This window comes from Tympanuchus pallidicinctus, unplaced genomic scaffold (genome assembly GCF_026119805.1).
Source record: "Tympanuchus pallidicinctus isolate F22 unplaced genomic scaffold, pur_lepc_1.0 scaffold5, whole genome shotgun sequence".
NCBI lineage: Eukaryota > Metazoa > Chordata > Aves > Galliformes > Phasianidae > Tympanuchus > Tympanuchus pallidicinctus.
The window spans coordinates 5826095-5845517 of record NW_026294769.1 but is presented as its reverse complement, the minus strand read 5'-3'; the positions used below and the strand labels follow the sequence as shown (position 1 = coordinate 5845517).

Sequence of the window (19423 nt, the reverse complement as noted above, 5' to 3'; positions counted from 1 at the left end):
CCAGGTTGACCATGAATTAACAATGACATTGCCACAAAGATAACTAATGGTATCTAGAACTGCTTTAGGCAAAGTATTGCACAGGTGGAGGGAGATGATCCTCTCAGCACTGAGGTCTCACCATGAGTGCTGATCCAGATCTGTGCTCTCTACTACGAGAGAGACATGGACATAATGAAGACAGTACAACAGAGGGCCATGGAAATAGGGAAGGAACTGAAGCATCTCTCCTATGAATGGAGGATGGAAGATCTGGTACTATAAGACATATAGAAGATCAGATCTGGGGAGGATCTGATCTTTATGTACCAATACCTGAAAGAAGAGCGGAAAGAATATGGAACCAAACTCTTCAGTGATGCCTAGTGGCACAAGAGGAAATGGGCACAAACTGGGACACAGGAGGTATTCAAAAGCTGCCTATACATGGTCCTTGGCAAGTAGTTCTGGGTGTCCCTGCTTGAGCATGATTGGAGCAGATGGCCTTCAGAGGTCTTTGCCAACCTCAACTATTCTGAGATTCTACGATACAGTAAAAAGAATGCTGGAGATAAATGTTAAGCAAAGCATTCTACACTTCTTCATAAATACTGTGTAAAAAATGATAAGCTGACTTAGGAAAAAAAATCATGTGGAGTTGTTTTTAATTTGGAATAACATTCTTGAATCCTGGAGTATTGAACAAAAAATTAAATACCATATGCGTGCTAGCTAATGAAGGAATTAAAATACTGCTAAGATGTATTAGTTTGGAGAGAGACCAGATGGTTTTGTTTGTTCACTCATCAGAAAATTGGTATATGTGCAGTAATTCTTTGTGTTAACTGGCAGGAACTAATTGCATGTACAACTTAGTATTTATAAATATATCAAGCCAGTCATTGTGATAGAAGCTTTAACATCCTTAAAATGTCTTTAGTTCCTCATATTTTCAGCTATAAAGCTTATGGTACACAATGATGTCTATTTGATGCTTTTGGAAGATACTTCTATGGAATTGTGGGACAATTCTTCATAGGTTCTGAATGCAGATGTCATTCTTCTCATAAGGATTTCAATTATATTGTGTTTTAAATACAATAATTTTTAATAAATCTTTCTTTCTGACTTCACAACATGAAGTAAGGGAAAATTCTCTTCCTCTAATATAAAACCTGACTGTTATTCAGAAGTGTTATTTGAGAGTGTGCAAACATTCTTTTTTGTGACAGAGGAATATGTGCTAAAGGCACAAATCACAGAGAGACCATCACCAGGAGTCCACCCACTTGAACGAAATTTGCTGTCATATTGATAAATGCGTAGAAATTATACTGTCTTTGGTACACTTCAAAATAAATATGTTTTTATTCATAGAATTTAGCTGGCTTGAACTAGTTATTGTCTTGATCTAAGTTCATGTTGTTGCTAATAAGAGAATGTAACTAACAGCCTTCATTAGTAATAATGCATTTTAATCCATTAACACAGTACCTTATATGCTTAGTTTCTTGGATAGTTGTCTTTTTATCACAACAGTTGAATTCGTATTACAACAAGGTGTTATTCAATGTACCCATTATCTCCTGTGTTTTTCTTTTGCACTGCAGGTGTTGGATTGGATTGAAAACCATGGAGAAGCCTTTCTTAGCAAACATACTGGAGTGGGAAAATCCCTGCATCGGGCTAGAGCATTACAGAAACGCCATGAAGACTTTGAAGAAGTTGCACAGGTGAAAAGCAGTCAGATGCAGGACTGTGCATTTGTCGTGGAAATATATGAAAACTTTCTGCTTGAAAATGAAGGGCTAGGCATAGAGAGCTCCACTAACAACAACCAGAAAAAAAAGTAAAAAAAGAAATCATTTCTAATAATGGCCTATTTTGTGTGTCAGAAGCTTTTATTTATTTCTCTTCTGTGTTCCTGATTCAAGTAAGAAAAAGACAAACTTTCCACAGTCTTAAAGAATGGGAGCATTGAAGCCCAGCAGAGCTACTTTTATTTATTTATCTATTTGTTTGCTTGCTTGTTTGAACAAAAAATGCTTTCAAAATAATTTTAAAAAAGAATTAAAGGCTCCTAAGAAACCAGGTGAGCCAGCAAACTGGCTTCACGTTTTTCCTTTAAATGCAGATGAGTTTGTAAATGCCCTCTTGTTCTGAATTGCTCATACCAGTTCTTTTTTCCATAGGAAGACTCTAGTTTTTGCCTTAGAAATGATGATTGAACTTCAAATCATACTTTTCTGTAGCACTTTTAAAATGTCAAGCTGAATGAAATAGAATAAAGAACTCACAGAGAACAAGAGGAAATTGATTTGGATAGTAGCCTTGAAAAGAGAGATGAGGTGAACAAAACCGATGAGAATTTGAAGACTTGAATCCTTCCCATTAGTAATATTTACTGTCCATTGAAAATTATTGATTAATAATAATAAACATGCCTAATATTCATCAAGAAAGATTTCTTTAAAGTAGAATTTGTATGATCCTTCACCCAAAACAGAAGGTAAATTACTAGAAAATATGAAGTGACTTGCAGGAGCTTAGCAGTGACTCCTGCTATAGTGGAAGCATCAGAGGCATGTGTATAATTTTCCTGTTAAACAGCTGATTAAGATCTGAATAAAATCATACTATAACCATGATCTTACAGCACTCCAATGTCTGAGAAACTGAAATAGCTTCAGAAATCTTCCTCAATATTAATTTCCTATAAACTTCTGCAAAATAATACGCTTTGCTAGTTTTAGATATTCATATCCTGGTTTTTCCATATGCAGATCTATTACTTCATTTCAAATAAAATCTGTAATGTTTTCCATGTGGATGTACTTAGTTTCCTGAGTCAGAGAAGCAAGAATTTATTTGTGTAAGACACTTTAGAAAACGTGAATGATCTCATACTTAATACTGTGTTATTTGAGCAAAGAAGAAAATGTTTGAGTTGACCAAAGGGTATGAAGTATGTAGAACTATTGGTGGGATATAAGCTGTTGTAAAAAAAATAACATTAGTTTTCATTATATTTAAGCTAGAATGTTTTACAACAAATGCTTTGTAAAAATTTTCTAAAGCTGAATGCTACTAGAATTTAAAATGATCTCTTGAGGAGATGAGTGGATTTTCTATTTTTGGCAACACTGAAAACTGGACTTGTCAAAGACCTTAAGTATGCTATGGGGAACCATCCTCTCCTGACAGAATAACGGACGAAATGATCTAATAAGTAATCATTTTTAATTTTTTTCATCTTTAACTTCTTGAATTTATAGTGACTGCCAAGAGAGGCACACCCTGTGAATTGTTTCTCTTTGCTCTATAACTGGATATAAGCAAGCTGCAGAAGACATCCCTGTTGTTGGTATTTTAAGGAAGGTTATGTTCAAGTGTAAAAGAGCAAGCAATTTGAAATTTCTTTTCGTAACTTTCAGATAATTTATTCTCTGCCTTCATTTCTAGTTGGCCCAAGTTTTGTGATTTTAGTTTGTGTGTGTGTGTTTTTGTTGTTATTTCTTTTTTCTTTTAGCTTGTTTGTTTTGTTTTAAATAGGATTCTTGATATTTGGGGTTTTCAGTCATCTCCAGTCAGAAGTTGAGAGGAAGCGGTGAACTGTCAGCAGCATAGTAAAGTTTTGTAAAATGCAGGGAGCCAATAGAAGTGTTAAAATGTTACTGACAGAAGACTAACTCCAAAAGCTTCTATACTTGAACCAATTCTTACTTTCCTGTACCCAAGAATGACTGTAAGACATCAAACTAAACGTTTGTGTCTTATGGCCATCACTATATGCAGAAAAAAAAGAAGGTCTGTATAAAAAAAAGTCACCTTTATCCTCCCAATTGTTTGGGTTTGTCTGAAGCTGTAAGGTGCATCAGAGCCATTGTTTAGTCGTTGATGGACTTCTCTTGATTAGGCTAACTACTTTTTGAACCCATTTATATTTTTTGAATGTACACCAGTTCCCATGCCAATGAGTTCAGCAGTTTAATTACTCCTTAGATGAAAAGGACTTCTGGTTTTGGTGTTGTTTTTTTTTTTTTTTCTCTCATTTCAAATATGTTTTCTGATGCTTAAATCTGATATTATCAGCTGAATTTAATGAGTAATCAGTTTTAATTGTCTCTACCTTAGATGCTTTGTATACCTCTATTAATCTATCTCTATCCATATATGCATTCATCTCTCTTTCTCCCTTCTGCAGTGCACTAAACTCTACTCATGCCTGTTGTATTTATTGTTGTTACCACTCATTTCTGCACTAATCTCTTAAATTTAGCTTTGGACTTTTCAGTACTGTGTCACTTTCTATGCTTTCTAAGAATGCAAGGCCTGTTTTTGCTGAAGAATATGCAGAGAAGACTTCTCAAGAAGACTAGGAAATAATAGGATGCACTATTTGGGAAAGTGATGGTGTCTCAATTCTAGAAATTTTTCCAATATTTTGGAGCAGAATGCTTATTAAAGGTTTGAGTGCAGTCAGTTATACCTTGGGGCACTAATAGATGAACTAATAGATGAACTACTGGGCTGATTATTTTTCTCTGGCATTCAGGAATTGCATACTGTTGGAGAAATTCTGAGGGAAGTGTTAACTGATTTCAAAACTCTATATTGAAGTTGTCACCATGAAGGCTCCTTTATCAGTTTAGGAAAGAGGCATAAGCAGGTTTGAGGGAAAACTCCTGCCCCTTTTGCCTAACCTTCCAACTGGTGACTGCCCTTTGCTACCAACACTTAAAGAATTTTCTCATTGCTGGTTTTTCCTCCAACCATTGGTTAGAAGTAGGCATAGAAGTGCAAACAGCAGGAGTTAGTAGAGTTCCTGTGTTTGCTATGATTTCCATTCTGAAGGGTAGTTACTAATCTGCCAAGATAAGTATTTGAGTTGTATTTTAGCTCTTCTCGGGTGACAAATTTTAGTGATAAGGCATGTGTCTGCTGCTGAGGTTTGAGACTCGCAGCCTGCTGTGAAACACAATGCAGGTTGTGTTAAATTTGAAGCTCAGGTAGATCACCATCTAGTTTACAGAAAAAGAAGCTCGCTGTGCCTGGGCCTGTTATGCGGAAGGTACTTTTGGAATTCGTAAACAGTGCTTCATATACGAGAGAAAGTTTTCATTAAAATGGGAAGCTTTTGCTTCAGCCATCTGTAGCTGGGTGCGGTTCTCGGGGCTGATGAAGTATTTGTTGTTTGAGGAGCGCCTGGAGGATCTTCGGCTTTGCTCCTGAACACGTGTGATCAGTGACTGGGAAACACAAAACATGGAGCGCAGTGCAGAGTGTGTTCTGGGCCAGCGAGCCTGAGCTGGAGATGTTCAGCACTGAGTAATGCTCTCCCTGCTGAAAAGGGCGGGTTTGTGTTCGTCTCTGCTGGCTTTCCTGGGGAAACTGGGAGGAATTCTCTGCCTCCAAATGCAATTAAAAAACTGAAGGTTAAGGAAAGACTAAGATGCACTTAGAATCAAGAAGCAGCATGGACTAAATTCCTTACATAAATAATAAATGGAGAACCTCCCTTGTGTATGAAAGCAGCACTGGGTCAAGTAGATGCCTTGGGCTTCCTTACATAAGTTTTCCCCGCAGGAGAACTTTGATTTGTTACCCATTTAGTTGAGTTTAAGGTCCAGGTTTGGATGAACTTTTCTGGGGTTTATGTTATTAATAAGAGATGTGACAATGGCAAAGAAAAGCACATTTTCATAGGCTTAATTTATCCTGGCATGCAGTTTTTTTACCTGACAACTGAGATAGGGAAAAGAGAAGGGTGCAGCTTACATTGTCAAGGAATTTTTTTCATAGTCTGTGGTACAACCTTATCAGGAGACTTACCACAGTGACATCAGCAAAGCTTCTGTACTGTAGATTTGAACTTGTTTTCACCAGAGTTTGAACCCTTCTGTGCTGTCACATTGAGAACCATTCTAGAGCATGAAAACCCAAAGTTAGATTCAGAAAAGAGGACACTCAAATTATAGCACGTGTTCAGAATCAGTCCTGTTTTGAATTAATGAGAACTGTAAACATGCAGGGTGCAATTTCTAAGCTTTAAGAGTTGTTAAACATCCTCTTCTTTTCTGGACCATAACATGCTCAGCACATCAGATGGCAAATGTCTTGCATTCTGTTTTCTGCTGCGATCAGCTTTTTTTATTCCTATGACATACTGGGACAATATTCCACTCCATTACTCAGCCACAGCCTATTTCTAAATCTTACTTTGTTGCTGCTTTCACAAATGATGATCCACTTGACACATGAATTTTGGGTATCTCTTTTCTGAAAGGGAATGCATATTAATGGAGAGATTTTCTGTGGTTTTCTGTGACTTTCTGCCTTCTGCTTGGATGTATCAATTTGATGTTAGGTGTCTCTATCAGCATCTAGGACTTTCTCAACACTGATGATGCACATTTGAAAAGTCTTCTGGCCATGACTGTTGTGATTTTTTTCCAGCACTGAGACAGGCCAGTTCACAAGTTATTAGACATTTATTCTAGCTGTGAATATAAAATAATAATTTTGAAGAATGGACTTCCATGTTCTGGATGAAAGAGATATTTAAATATATATAAAAAGGGGCTAAGAAATGAATTTATTAACAGTTAAATGAGAAAGCACCTAGAAATAAAATAACGTGTTCAGTAAGATTACATTCTGCTACTTTTAAAAAGAATAAGAAAAGTACATTGCAAGGGCCTTTTTATCCTTTTGATTTTCACTCATGAAATGACTTTTAAAACATAATAGCTGAGTTTTCTGTTATTTAATCCTATGAAACTAACTTATTTATCTGCAGAACACATACACCAACGCAGATAAACTTCTAGAAGCAGCCGAACAGCTTGCTCAGACCGGAGAGTGTGATCCAGAGGAAATATATCAAGCTGCCCATCAGCTGGAAGACAGGATACAGGATTTTGTCAGACGCGTGGAGCAGCGCAAGATCCTGCTGGACATGTCCGTTTCCTTTCACACACATGTCAAGGAGGTAAAGCTACTGATAAGTCATGTCATGACTTTAAGCCTTCAAACTATTGCTGTCCAATGTTACCTTCATTATTAAAACTTCGGCATGCAGAGTAATGACCCTCCATTGTACAGTGGGTTTTGCAATTTGATGTACACTGGGGAGCAGGAACAGGGCTGTTGGAAGTTTTGTAGATGTATTTCTGTGTTATTTTTCTTACTACGACTTTTTTAATAATGTTTTTCTTTTTTTTTTCCCCTCTACGAGCAGTTTCTGCCTTCTTGTGCAAATACACTTTCTTGTTTCATCATGGGGAAGGGGAAATGGTTGGAATAGGGAACTGATACAACTGAAGGATAGCACTGCAGAGTCAGAGGTGCTGTGCACTTTTGTTTTTCATGCAGCAACTGAATTGTCAGACACTTGGTTAGACTAACAGAGTTCAGAAGACTTCTGTGTGTGAATAAAGCATCACACTACTTAAGTCAACCCCTCTGTTTAGAGAGATTTTTTTCTGCTTTAAACATTGCATTTTACTCTTGCATAAAATGCAGTTCTTGAAGAACTTGACAGTTCTTCATAACGTAAAGAGTATATCTGATATTGACCGTGGTTTGCCTCATGTTTTAGCCTCCTTTAGAAGTTGTATTTCTTTTGATGCTAGGTACTATGTAATGAGTTGGCATGTTAGTATGCAGCATCTGACCTGTTATTTAAAAACAAACAAACAAACAAAACACACAACCCATTACTTCTCCTAATAATTGGTGTAAATGTTATTGTAGTTCAACAGTGAGCTGGACTGGGGAGTTTATACATGGGGGGGGAGGGGAAAAATAGGCTAAGATGCTTCATTTTCAGCCAAATCTGTTTTGCTCATCTGATTCAGGACGCAGATCATATGTATTTACAGTCTCATGGGAAAGATTAGAATAATCTAGAGCAAAAATAAAGATTTCAGGAGAAGACTTTGATTATAGACTGTAGACTTGATGATTGTAGATTATTTGTTTTCCATTTCAGTCTTATGTTAAATCCTTTTACTGATCTGATTAGGTGAAAATTTTGAAAGGCATGTGGAGCACAGCATATCAGAGCATATGTCTTTACCCCTTTCACCCTAGATAGAGAAATAGTCTGTTTATTGAGGAAGTATATTGTCCTAAAGCAGTTTCTTCAGCAAAACCTTTTGGAGGATCAGGGTGAGAACTTTTTATATGTGAATCATCTACTTTGCTCTTGAAACAAATGCACGAAGCAGTTGGTCTTTGAAGCAGGTTGGGATCGAATTCCTTGTTAGCTCTAGACATGAGGACATAGCTCCCCCATCAGTTTTCTGTTAGGTGCTTCCTTGCCAGAGCTCTCCCAGCGCTCTGCATGTTTAAACAAAAGATGAATTCTATATCTTGAACTATTCTTACAGGTGAACTTATTTGCTTCATTTTTCTCAAGCACTTGTGCAGTTCCATTACCTGTTGTAAAGCAGGGGAGCAGTCAGCTGCTGAGACAAGCTCACCATTTCTGTAGATGCTTTCTTTACTTGTTTTTCTAAGCATTAGGGAGAACAATTGGAATGCTATTTTAATGGACACTGTTGATTGTAGTGATGAAGGACAGAGACCGTAAAAGGAGTTGCAAGGAAGGGCCCTTTTTTAAAAAAATTTAAAAAAAAAAATAATAAAATAAAAAATTGTTCTGTGAGTCAGTGTTGAGTAACTCTGGGTGGCTATCCAGATGTGCTGGAATGTTGCCACTACTCCCCTAGATAATATTTTATTGGAAAAAGATCATCTGCATCTTGATTTATTTCTTTTGTAGAATGGATATTACTGTGACCCTGGAAGTGCACACAGCTGTTGCTATGGCAGCCTCTTTTCAGCCTGGAATATGAGGAAAGGCATTATAGCTGATGTCTAAACCTTGAGTTTGTTTTGGTGGCTTTTTTTTTTTTTTTGGTCATGTAGCTGCCTACTATACTTAAAGAAGCAGAAAAAATTAAAAACAGCATTTAGTTATGTTTAGTTACATAAGCAAGACTCTCTTGTTTATTTATTTGCATTCTACTTAAAAATACAGATGAAAGAGTGAGGCAGGTGGTTCATATTCAGTAGGCCAGTCATTTGCTTACGCTGCAAAGAAACAAAGCTCAGAGATGCCCTGCGCCTTCTGTATTCTGTTTTGTTTTCAAGAGCATGTTGTTTGTTACCAAACGTGTGTGGAGTGCTGAGAAGGCATCATAAAGCAGATGGAAGATAAAAATGGCCTACACCTGAAAGGTATCCATGCTTTGTTGGCAGGAGAATTACATTTCTCTTGCAGGATATGGGAAATTGCAGCATAAATTAGTGCATACCTGCAGGAATGTATGGTGGATGATTAAGAAATTAATGTGTACGTTTAACTGATGAAGAGAGGTATTCAAGTAGTAGGATGATAAGTTATTTGTTGAACCGAAGAGAAATGATTTAGTTGCTTTAAAAAAAAAAAGGGGTGTCTTGTGAGTGTTGTCTTTGTGTTTATCTGAACTGAGAAATGGGCATGAAGGAAAAACCCCTTCTTGTGTGTGACTGCTTGGAAAGAGATGCAAAACCAAGGGAAGCTGGTTGTCACGGTCTTGGGCTATTTTGAGGCTTTGAAGTCTGGCACTGAAAGACATCCAGTCTCTTGGTTGTTGATGTAGGATGTTTTGTTGTATTTTATTCTTTTCATTGGAAATACTTTACACTGAATCTATGTTCCTCATCTGTATTAGGGAATACCAGTATTCCTTTCCCCCTGTAGCTTTGTGTAACCTTGACACTTTATGTAGAATTTGACTGCAACTTACCACTGCTACTGTGTCCACTCAGTTTTTTTACTCTATTCACATTCATTAAATCAATTTCTGCAGCTTCTGCTTACCACAGCAGTGGTAAGATCTGTTTGACACGTTCCAGAAATAACAGACTTTTGCTCTACCTTTGCCCAGAACAGCCCTATAGTGCATATGCAGCAGCATGTTATGATGCACTTAGGAAATGCTGGCTTTCTGTGGCCAGGTTATTACAAGGTGGTAGATCTTCCTGTGTCTTAGAAACATCATAAGGCAGTGTACAAGTTCTCAGATTCCTCATGAACCAACCTCAATAGACCATATTTCTCACTGAGATTGAAAAAAGAGTGGATTCAGGGAAGCCTGAAGTCGTGTTAGGTGATGTTATTGCAGTTACTCATTTTGCTTATTGGGTGGTCCAAGCAAATCTTGCTTGTTGTTTCCTATACATTAATTCTGATTTTAGTTTTGTACATTTGTGAATGTTGACTTTTTAGTTCCCAGTCAGTGAGAAATTTCAGTCTTTGCAAAACATTTCAGCAAGTGAAGTGATGTAGTTAAGGTGTATTTAAGGTGCTGGGGATCATAAATATTCCCATGAGAGTCATTGTATTGAACATACTGTGTTCAGGCTGATTCCTAGCCTGGGGGTGAATGAAATGCAACTGATCACCCAGTGCTGTTGACAAACTCAAATGAGATGTTGTGCAAGAAAAATCACATAGGTGAAAAATACATTTTCTAAGTAAATAGTTATCATAAAAGCTTGACTGCAAATCATAGGAGCAAAAGCCACAGTAGTCTTTGTTTTGAAATCTGCCATCAAGTAGCGATGAGCAGAATTTTGGTGTGAATTCAAATTCTTACATTCTTTCTCACTCTCTCTCAGCTCACAAAACATTTATGAGTGAGAAGTCTGAAATCATGGCCAAACCAGGTGTTTGTAGCAGTGCCAAAGCAGTGCAACAGATATTTTCCTAACTGGAGTGAAGTGTGGGAATACAGACCAGGGCTGAATGTTCATGGAAGAGAATGGTCTGTTGGCTTTTTGTGTATATTCTGACTAGTTGATTGTAAAATAGCTCAGAGCACTTTCTGTGTGTACACAATATGGTTAAGGGTGTTACTAGAATACATCTCTTTCATCTTACTCAAACTAAATTTTGCAGCAGAATATACTGAGGCTGAAAAGAAGACAAGGGAAGTGGAATTGGCAGAGATTTCAAATACAGAAATCCACAGTTCCTGAAGAAAACTAATGAAACAGAAGCCTGTGCAAGCTGCCGAAGAAAGGTGCCAGTGCATGGGAAGGATGAGGAGGCCTTGCTCTGGTTGTAACACAGCTGGTTCACTCACATCTAAGTGTGGAGTGCATTTGATTCAGAAAAGCTTGTTGGTATGGTCTTGCTTTGTCTCATGACTCAGTGCCAGAAATATGCCCTCAATGCATTATCCAGTATAGATAAGCACAGCTTTTCATTAATTTTATCCCAGGGTGAACCTTGAGGTGACAGATCTGCTGTTCTGGTTGCCAGCTGCTCCTGAGTATTTGATTCTGCTGAGCTGGTGATCTCTGGCTTAAATTTGGATGTCATAATAAAGCTGCTGTCTTCAGTGCCGAGCATGCCCTTTCCAGGCAGCAGACCAGCTTTTTAGCTGATCTGGCAATGTCTATGAAGTGAAATCTCTGCTCACTACATTGATGTGCTAGTATTTCTCAATTTGAGAGTTGGGGGAGAAATGCTTCTTGCTCTTAAAAGAAGCATTCAGCAGCAGTATATTGACGTGTGTTGTTTTTGTGACTTGGTAGGACTGTGTTCCAGTTAACCAGCACACTCTCTCTCTCCTGAGTTTGTCAACACTAGTAGTTACTTTGGCTTTAAAATGGATTTAATTTGATGGGTTGCATTCCAGGTGTTACTGAAATAACATTAAATGCTTTAGAAATGTGAAGCAGAAATAGGCTTCTAAAGCTGTGATGTGGGCTTCTTTTATTTTTCTTCAGATAAGGAATGGGGCAAATGGTAACAGGATACTGATAGTCTATGTAATTTAAGGAAGATACAAGAAACTTCATGTTGCTTCAAGGATGAACTTAATCTGAATGAGAAATTGATTGTAACTGTAGAATAGGTCGGAGCTTTAAAATATAATTAATTTTCAAATATATGAATACATTTAATATCTTAAATGTCTCTTAAAGTTAATGAAAGATCAACTCCTGATGTTTTAACATCTCAACTTATTTATTCTTAAGATGCAGTTTTTGTCCAAAGCATGCACTGAAAGCCAAAGCATACAGATCTCAGAACCCCTCTAAGCCCCAACATGCATATTAATTACATTTGGCCCTGTGTGGGTAACAGCTCCTTAAAGAAGTCCATCTGAGGAGATGCACAGACTGCAGCACTGTGCTGCGGGGCATGGGCAAAATGAGGAACTGAGTTTTGAAATGCAGACACTGTGGCCTTTGCTTTGTCTTAGCCTACTATAATAGTCAAAAGCTATTATAAAATGAAAAGTAAAGAAAAATTATCTTACGTAAAAACAAAAGTGACAGAGACTTCATAAAACAACTCTGAACTCGGGAAGATATTCACTTATGAACAATTGTTCTCTGATTATATTCAGCAAAATATTGTATGATCTTATTTAGCACCAGTCCTTCAGGAGATTGCAGGGATGAGATTTAAAGAGATGGAGGCCCATGATGCAAATACTGAAACTTCCAGGATGTTGCAGACAATTAAAGTAATACAATCTCAGTGACTAATGGCATGCTCCCAAGAACTTAGGAAAGAGGTAGCACAGGATGCAGGCTCATTCAAGCAGATGTTTCTTAGCCTGTGCTATGTATAGATCAAGAAAAAAAGTGCTGGGTGAAACATTTGCCTGTCAAGGATTCAGAATTTGATTTCCCTCTCCAATTTTAATTCTGATAAGATGTGAAGAGCAGATAAAGAGAGAAGAACCTCATTCTATGGCTGGATTTAGTTACTTACGTAGTTTTCTCCCTGTACATTAAAGCTGTTTTGCCACTGGATAAAGTTGTTACAAAGGTCACAGGACTTAGTGATTTGGGGATCTTTCTGCTTTTTTTTAGTTTTATTTTTGTAGTAAACAGAAAAGCACGAGCAGAGATTGCTCAAAAATTCACACAGAGAAAGTCGGTGTTCTTTTAATGATGAGGGGTTTTTCTTATATCAGATTATTGTTGCTTTCACTATTGGATGGAATCATTCATTACCTCAGAAAATCATTGCAGTATAAAATTTGTAGTTCTGCTCTGCTAAACATGCATGGCTAAGCTCCACTCTCTGTTCTTCTCCCAGTAAACTGTTTGGCTTCTTTTGGGTTTACTGTGCAAGCTTATTCTGGCTCCACCCTTAGGTTTGTATCTGAAAACAAGGTAGTTTATGTAATTTGCAGTATTCCCAGTGCTCATTTTGGTTTTAAAGCTGTGTACAAGCCAGCTGACTTGCCACCCATTGTGAACTAAAGTCATCTTAATAAATGGCAGGAATTTATATCCAACTTTGATAACCTGACAGTTCTGTTCATCTGTGGTGGCTTTATTCTAACTTTTGTGGATGAACTGCATCAGATCAAAATTATTTTCAAGGGAAACAATTTGTCAGAAACTTGCTTATTGGGAAAGTGTTAAAAGCTTACCTGGTAATGTATTAGAAAGAATAACTTTTGCTATAAAATTGTCACAAAGCTGTTCAGAAAACTGTTCACTTCAGAAATGGCTTAAATTGTTCCTCTTTCAACAGTGTATGAATCACAGCTAGACAAGCAATGCATGCTAATTACTATCACACTCTTTCTGTGCATTTATAAATTGCCTTTTCTGCCCAAGCAGCGGGTGATCTGGCTAATTAAATAGGCAAACACAGTGTATTTCTGAGCTCTTTGGCACTGTGGGGCCAGGATGCCATGTTTACAGTTGTGCTGTGCAGCTTCTGCACTGAGAAACTATTTCTCTGTTCCTGGTAACAGGCACCAAGCCATCTAGCATGACATTTGTTGTGCTAGCACCCATGACCAGACAGGTAGGTGGTCATGCTTTCAATTGGCTATGTAGAATGAAAAGTCTGCTTGTTCTGTGCTGATTTGGTCTCCAGTATCCAGGTGAGCTTTAAGGGAAGTATTCCCAAGCAAAGCACAATCACCAGTGTGAAGTGACCCTGCCAGGTCTTCTCCTTCTAGTCACGGAGGTGACTGATGCCTTTGTGAAGAGCAAGAATCACAGAGGTGAGTTTTCCTCTGTACAGGTGAGATGCAGGTGAGACCCAACACTCAGCAGAAAAGACTTAGTGGAAAAATTCTTGGACCTACTTTGAGCTGCAGCGCAGTTACTTGTAAGGAGCAAACTTGATACAGTTCAGGATATCCAAAATGACTTCAGTTCTGATCTATCTTTGATAAACGTCTGTGTAAATTTGGCATTTTATAGACAGTGCAGTAAGCATGGGTAAGCTCTTCTAGCTAGCACCAAATGCCTTAGGTTCATAGTCAACAACAATTGTTACACTCTGAAGTGTGTATTTACACAGTTGCAAGAACTGTATGCACACAGAATCTCCCTTGGAAGCTCTCTAACACAGTGTCCTGTTTCCATGGTTCAGACAGTTTACAAACTAAGAGAAGAATAAAAACATGTATTCTGGCCATTGAAATCTGAATACAGTTTGCAAATTGTACTGTCAGGCTTCTCGATCTTCAGTTTCATTTGTCTTGAAGTGAAATTTGCATTTCTAAGTATGCATTTGAAAATTTTTTTTTTTTTGGATGTTGCAGTGAGTTGTGCTGGAATGAGTGTTGTCTAGTTCTTTTGACACACTTGTTAAGTTCCATTCATTTGTGCTCCTTTTACTAAGAATGACTGCAGTGTCTTGAACTCATGGTGTGTATGACTATGGAATTGCATTCAAATGTATGAGAGGCACTGTCTGTGAAGCATATAAGTAGTCAGAAGATCAGAATGTGTACAAATAGGAGGTTCTGGGTTTTGGAGAGTTTGGGGTGTTTCTTTTTAATACATTTGTAGAGAAGAATTTGGTTAAAAACCATGAACTTTTCCTTATATTTGAAAATATAACAAGAGCTACACTAAAAACCTAACTGAAGAGGCACGTAAGGCTTTAAGAAATTAAAAAGAAGCAAGCAAAACAAATAAAGAAATACTAAAACCACCACCAACAAAAACCTAGCATTTGATTTGAAAATAAAGCTGCAATGGAACTTCTTAATTCAAGATTAGAGTTCTTCACTGAGTTTTGTGTTTTGTTTTAACACCACTGGTAGTTACCTTTATGATCAGGACATTATACAAAAGCATGAAAGGAGTGTTTCCTAGAGAATGTTAAGCAAAGAAGTAAAGCATTTGTCTTACTCTCTTTGAAGTTAAGCCATGTGGATTACTTATTGGCTGCATTTTAATTGTTAACTTTTAATTAGTTTCAAGATTAGCGAAGTCTGTTTATATCTCTAAATTGTTTAAAGACAAATTCAAATGAAGACAAAAGATCTGTCAATCAGAACAGAATTCTACTTTCAAGATAAAAAGGAGATTTCAATCCTTGTTCCTGGAAGGCAGGGCTATCGGTGTGATGATAATATGGGGAGGAGAGGCCTGATTTGGCAGCTTCCTGTGAGAGTAGCTGTTGCATTGTGCTGCGAGTGCACACTGGTGTTGCGAGGGACAGGCGTGTGCCCTCTTCGAGCACTGTGTTATTATCACTTGCCCTATAGGTGTCTGATGGTTTTCTGGTGAATAATTTCCACACAGAGCTTAGGATGCAACAATTGTTTGTTTTTTTTTGTTTTTTTTTTGTTTTTTTGTAAAATTGTGGAAAGAACACAGTGGAATTCAAGTGTCTGGTAGTGATGCATTGCTCGCCTATACCTAGAGATTTTTCCATAAACTGCAGTGTGTGAGCAGTTCTGAACGGGGTGTGTTAAGTGGGGAAAACAAAGCCAAAAAAGTTGGTGTAATTACTTGCAGTGTTTTTTTGTTGTAATAACATGAAATTGAAAACAACGGGGTAAGCACCATAGCTGTAGAGATCATGATAGAAAAATAACTTCTCACGGCAGATTTCACTCTGTATATTGTTTTCTGAAATGCTTTTTCCTTTTTCTGAAGGCCATTGAAAAGTGTCATGTTATCTGTGTGCGTGTGTCAGCCTGGCAGTGTAAATTTGATGGTGGCTACAATACATCTCCCTTCCTTCCTTCCTTCCTTCCTTCTCTCAGGGAGTGTTACCATAGCATTTCCCTCCCGGTGACTTTCTCGCAGAGCTGCAGATGGGATTCTCACTATGAGCTCTCTGCTGCTCAGTCGGATACACTTAGTACTGTAGAAGGAAAATGAGAAAGAAAGGGTGACTTAGCAACACGGATAAAGCTTTCCTGGTATTTCCAGGACATGAAAACCTTATTTGAAGCAAAGGCTCATTTTTATTAAATTGAAGATGGGGTTTTTCTGTGAAAAGAAACAAATACTGTTTCTTCCCCTCCATTTTCTCCCATCCAAGCAAATTGATTTGCAACAGTGACTGCCTGATCCTGGTGCTTATTTTTCTTTTTCTTTTTTTTTTTTTTTTTTCCTTCTTCAGCTGTGGACATGGCTTGAAGAGTTGCAGAAAGAGCTGCTTGATGATGTCTATGCAGAGTCTGTGGAGGCTGTCCAAGACCTGATTAAACGTTTTGGTCAGCAACAGCAGACCACTCTGCAGGTTACAGTCAATGTTATAAAAGAAGGCGAAGATCTCATACAGCAACTAAGGTAAAACAAGTTTTAATTTAAATCTCTTCTGGCATAAGTCTGGCATTCTGCAAGGCTTAGTTTCTATTTTGAGAGCAGAGATAATGACTGCATGCTCTGACCTATAAATAAAATTTGTAAATATTAAGACTGCTATTATGTTTCATTCTGTTCTGATGGTCTGTAAGTCTATTTGCAGGAAGCTCAGCTTATAAACACTACCTTCATAAGAGGGAGACTTTGTTTACATAAGCTACCTTTGTAATAGGAGAAGTTGTATGCCTTTGTAGTCTGGGAGATGCAGGGCTCCACAGTTTTTTGAGTTCTGAGCAGCAGACTTCTCATAAAGAGACCCTTGAAATTGTTTTGCAGTCTAATATGTCACATTTTTGTAGTGATGACCATCAGTTTGCAGTCTATTTGTTAAACAATAATGTAAGTAAACTTGGGACACATCTGCAATGGTACATCTCACATTTGCTATGGGATTTGATCTTAATGTACCTGAATTTGTAGAGGTTTTTGTATTGCAGTAAAATACTTGTTAATTAGTTTTTAATATCTCATATTGATTTTTCACTGCCAGGAAGATCCAGTGAAGTAAATAGTTATCATATGCCACTTCCTTTTCACAGAGAAAGAGCTTCTCTCTTTTAAACTTTATTCTTCCTGTAAGCAGAATGTCCTTAAATGCTGAAGTGGTCAAAAAATGAAAGTAATCATATTTTCTTATGTTTTTTCAAGTATTAAAACATAATTTGGACTCCTATTAACAAAATATAAAGGCTTAACTTGCTTGTAATATGATTAGCACTAACTTTTTCTTTAAAAAGCCCTATATTTCATGGTCATGTGTATCATCCAAACTGTGCAGTTTTCTTTTTTTAATAACTGTCTTCCCTCCCCTCTCCTATCTCTGCTTTCAATAGGGATTCGGCCATTTCTAGTAACAAGACCCCCCATAACAGCTCAATCAACCACATAGAGACAGTCCTGCAGCAGCTGGATGAGGCCCAATCTCAGATGGAGGAGTTGTTTCAAGAACGCAAGATCAAGCTTGAGCTGTTTCTGCAGCTCCGCATATTTGAAAGAGATGCAATAGATGTAAGTGTCTGCCCTTGAAGCTACACAGCAATTCTTTTGCTGTTGAGGAACAACAAAATTCTGTAGTTGCATTGGCATGTGATACAAGTGAATGATAAACCTTTTTTCTTACTGAACTAAGACTTTTGGCTTGTATGTGAAAGTCTCAGAAGAGAGTAGAGCTGGGTTCTGATATTAATTCCAGCTCTGATTGCCTCCCAGTGCACGTTTAAGCAATTGCTGTGTGTCTTGTGTAAAATTGTAACATACCATTTGCTTTATCTGCCAAATGTGGTTTGAATACCAAGGTGCCTTGATACAACTAGTATGACTACATATATGACTACTATATGACTTAAAAGACATGCAAGGTGATTTAGTACAAAAACTCTAAACTGTTGCTTTAGTAATAACACTCTTCTTTCTTTTTGAAATCAGCAGCATGTTTTTCAGTTGACAACTGTAAGTGGTATTCAGAATTCTTTGGAGATGTTGTATAAAATCTCCCTTACTCTCGCCTTCTCTCCACCTCTCAAATAAGAATCTTTTCCATCTCTGAAAATATCAAAAAACTGGTGCCGCACCCCTGCAAGACTTCAGGCAGTTTTTGGATTGTACACGTTTTGAAGGAGGGTTGCATATATATCAATTGGAAAGGTTCTGTTTGCATGTGTGGATATTCATGGAAACAAATGTCAAAATCCACATGGGGCTTATGTTACATAGTTATTTTAAAATTCAGCTAAGTTGACTATGAATGCTATACACAGTGACTGAAATTGAGTTGGTACTTCTAAAGGTTAATGGTTATCCTCTGGAATGTGATCTTGTTTGGCTATATGATGGCTTACCTTGACATTCTGGAAACCAGGAATTATAATGTTATAGGAGCTACTAAATTTACCTCTTCCCTTGTACATAAGTAAAAGCCACAACTGTTGATTACATGCAGATGGTGTAAGGACAAAGAGACAATTATCAGAAGTGATAGCTCTTAAGATTTTTTTGTTGTTGTTCCTTAAAATCCGGATTAAATACCTTTGCTGGAATCTAGTTTAGTTAGACAAATTGTCAGGTGCAGGCCAGGCACAGGCAGACACAGTTCCTTGATTTGTGCCCTTGGAGGAAGTGAGACTGTACACTCCACAGTAATAATAACTTCAGTGTAAAGGAAGACTAAGAAGCTTCTCTATTTTAGTATTCACATTGCGGAGGTGAAACTAGTCTGCAGAGACTTCACTACTTAGATTGGGAGTTGCTGTCTTGAGTATGGAAGGGAAAGGCTTGTCAGAACTATGATTGTAGTAATTAATTGACTGACTAATGTGTGTGGAGGGACATTAAAGGCATCTCCTTTTATAAGATCATCAGCATTTTTACAGTCAATGCAAAAGTGATCTCCAGTGGGTGGTGAGACACTGGCACAGGCTGCCCAGAGAAGCTGTGGATGCTTCACCCCCAGAGGTGTTCAGGGCCAGGTTGGATGGGGCCCTGGGCAGCCTGATGCAGTGGGTGGGAGCCCAAAGCACAGGGTTGGAGATTGACCATCTTTAAGGCCCCTTCCAATCTAACCCCATTTGTGATTCTGTTATGAGATTCTTTGATTCAGTGTTTGATGGGGTTGGTATGATATTCTCAGAATACTTGTATTGAGGAAGTGACAGCTACGGGGTACAAGACATACTAAGAAAATTAAAGAAAGAGCTATGTTCAGAGTTTCAATGAAGTTGATAAGGAGATTGCTCTGTATTGTAGGTTGCCTGAGCCAGAATTTCTGTAATGCAGAAAGCTAGATGCAGAAGCCTGG

General features: G+C 37.7%; 1 protein-coding gene across 4 annotated transcripts in view; it reads left to right on the top strand.

The window, feature by feature from the left end:
* TRIO (trio Rho guanine nucleotide exchange factor) overlaps positions 1-19423 on the top strand; it is a 223615-nt gene that overhangs the window by 95951 nt on the left and 108241 nt on the right. For all 4 annotated transcript variants that reach the window (XM_052704062.1, XM_052704064.1, XM_052704065.1 and 1 more), the window contains 4 exons: positions 1590-1712; positions 6779-6970; positions 16385-16554; positions 17463-17637. In XM_052704062.1, the coding sequence (XP_052560022.1) occupies positions 1590-1712; positions 6779-6970; positions 16385-16554; positions 17463-17637 (660 nt within the window). The remainder of the gene's footprint in view (positions 1-1589; positions 1713-6778; positions 6971-16384; positions 16555-17462; positions 17638-19423) is intronic.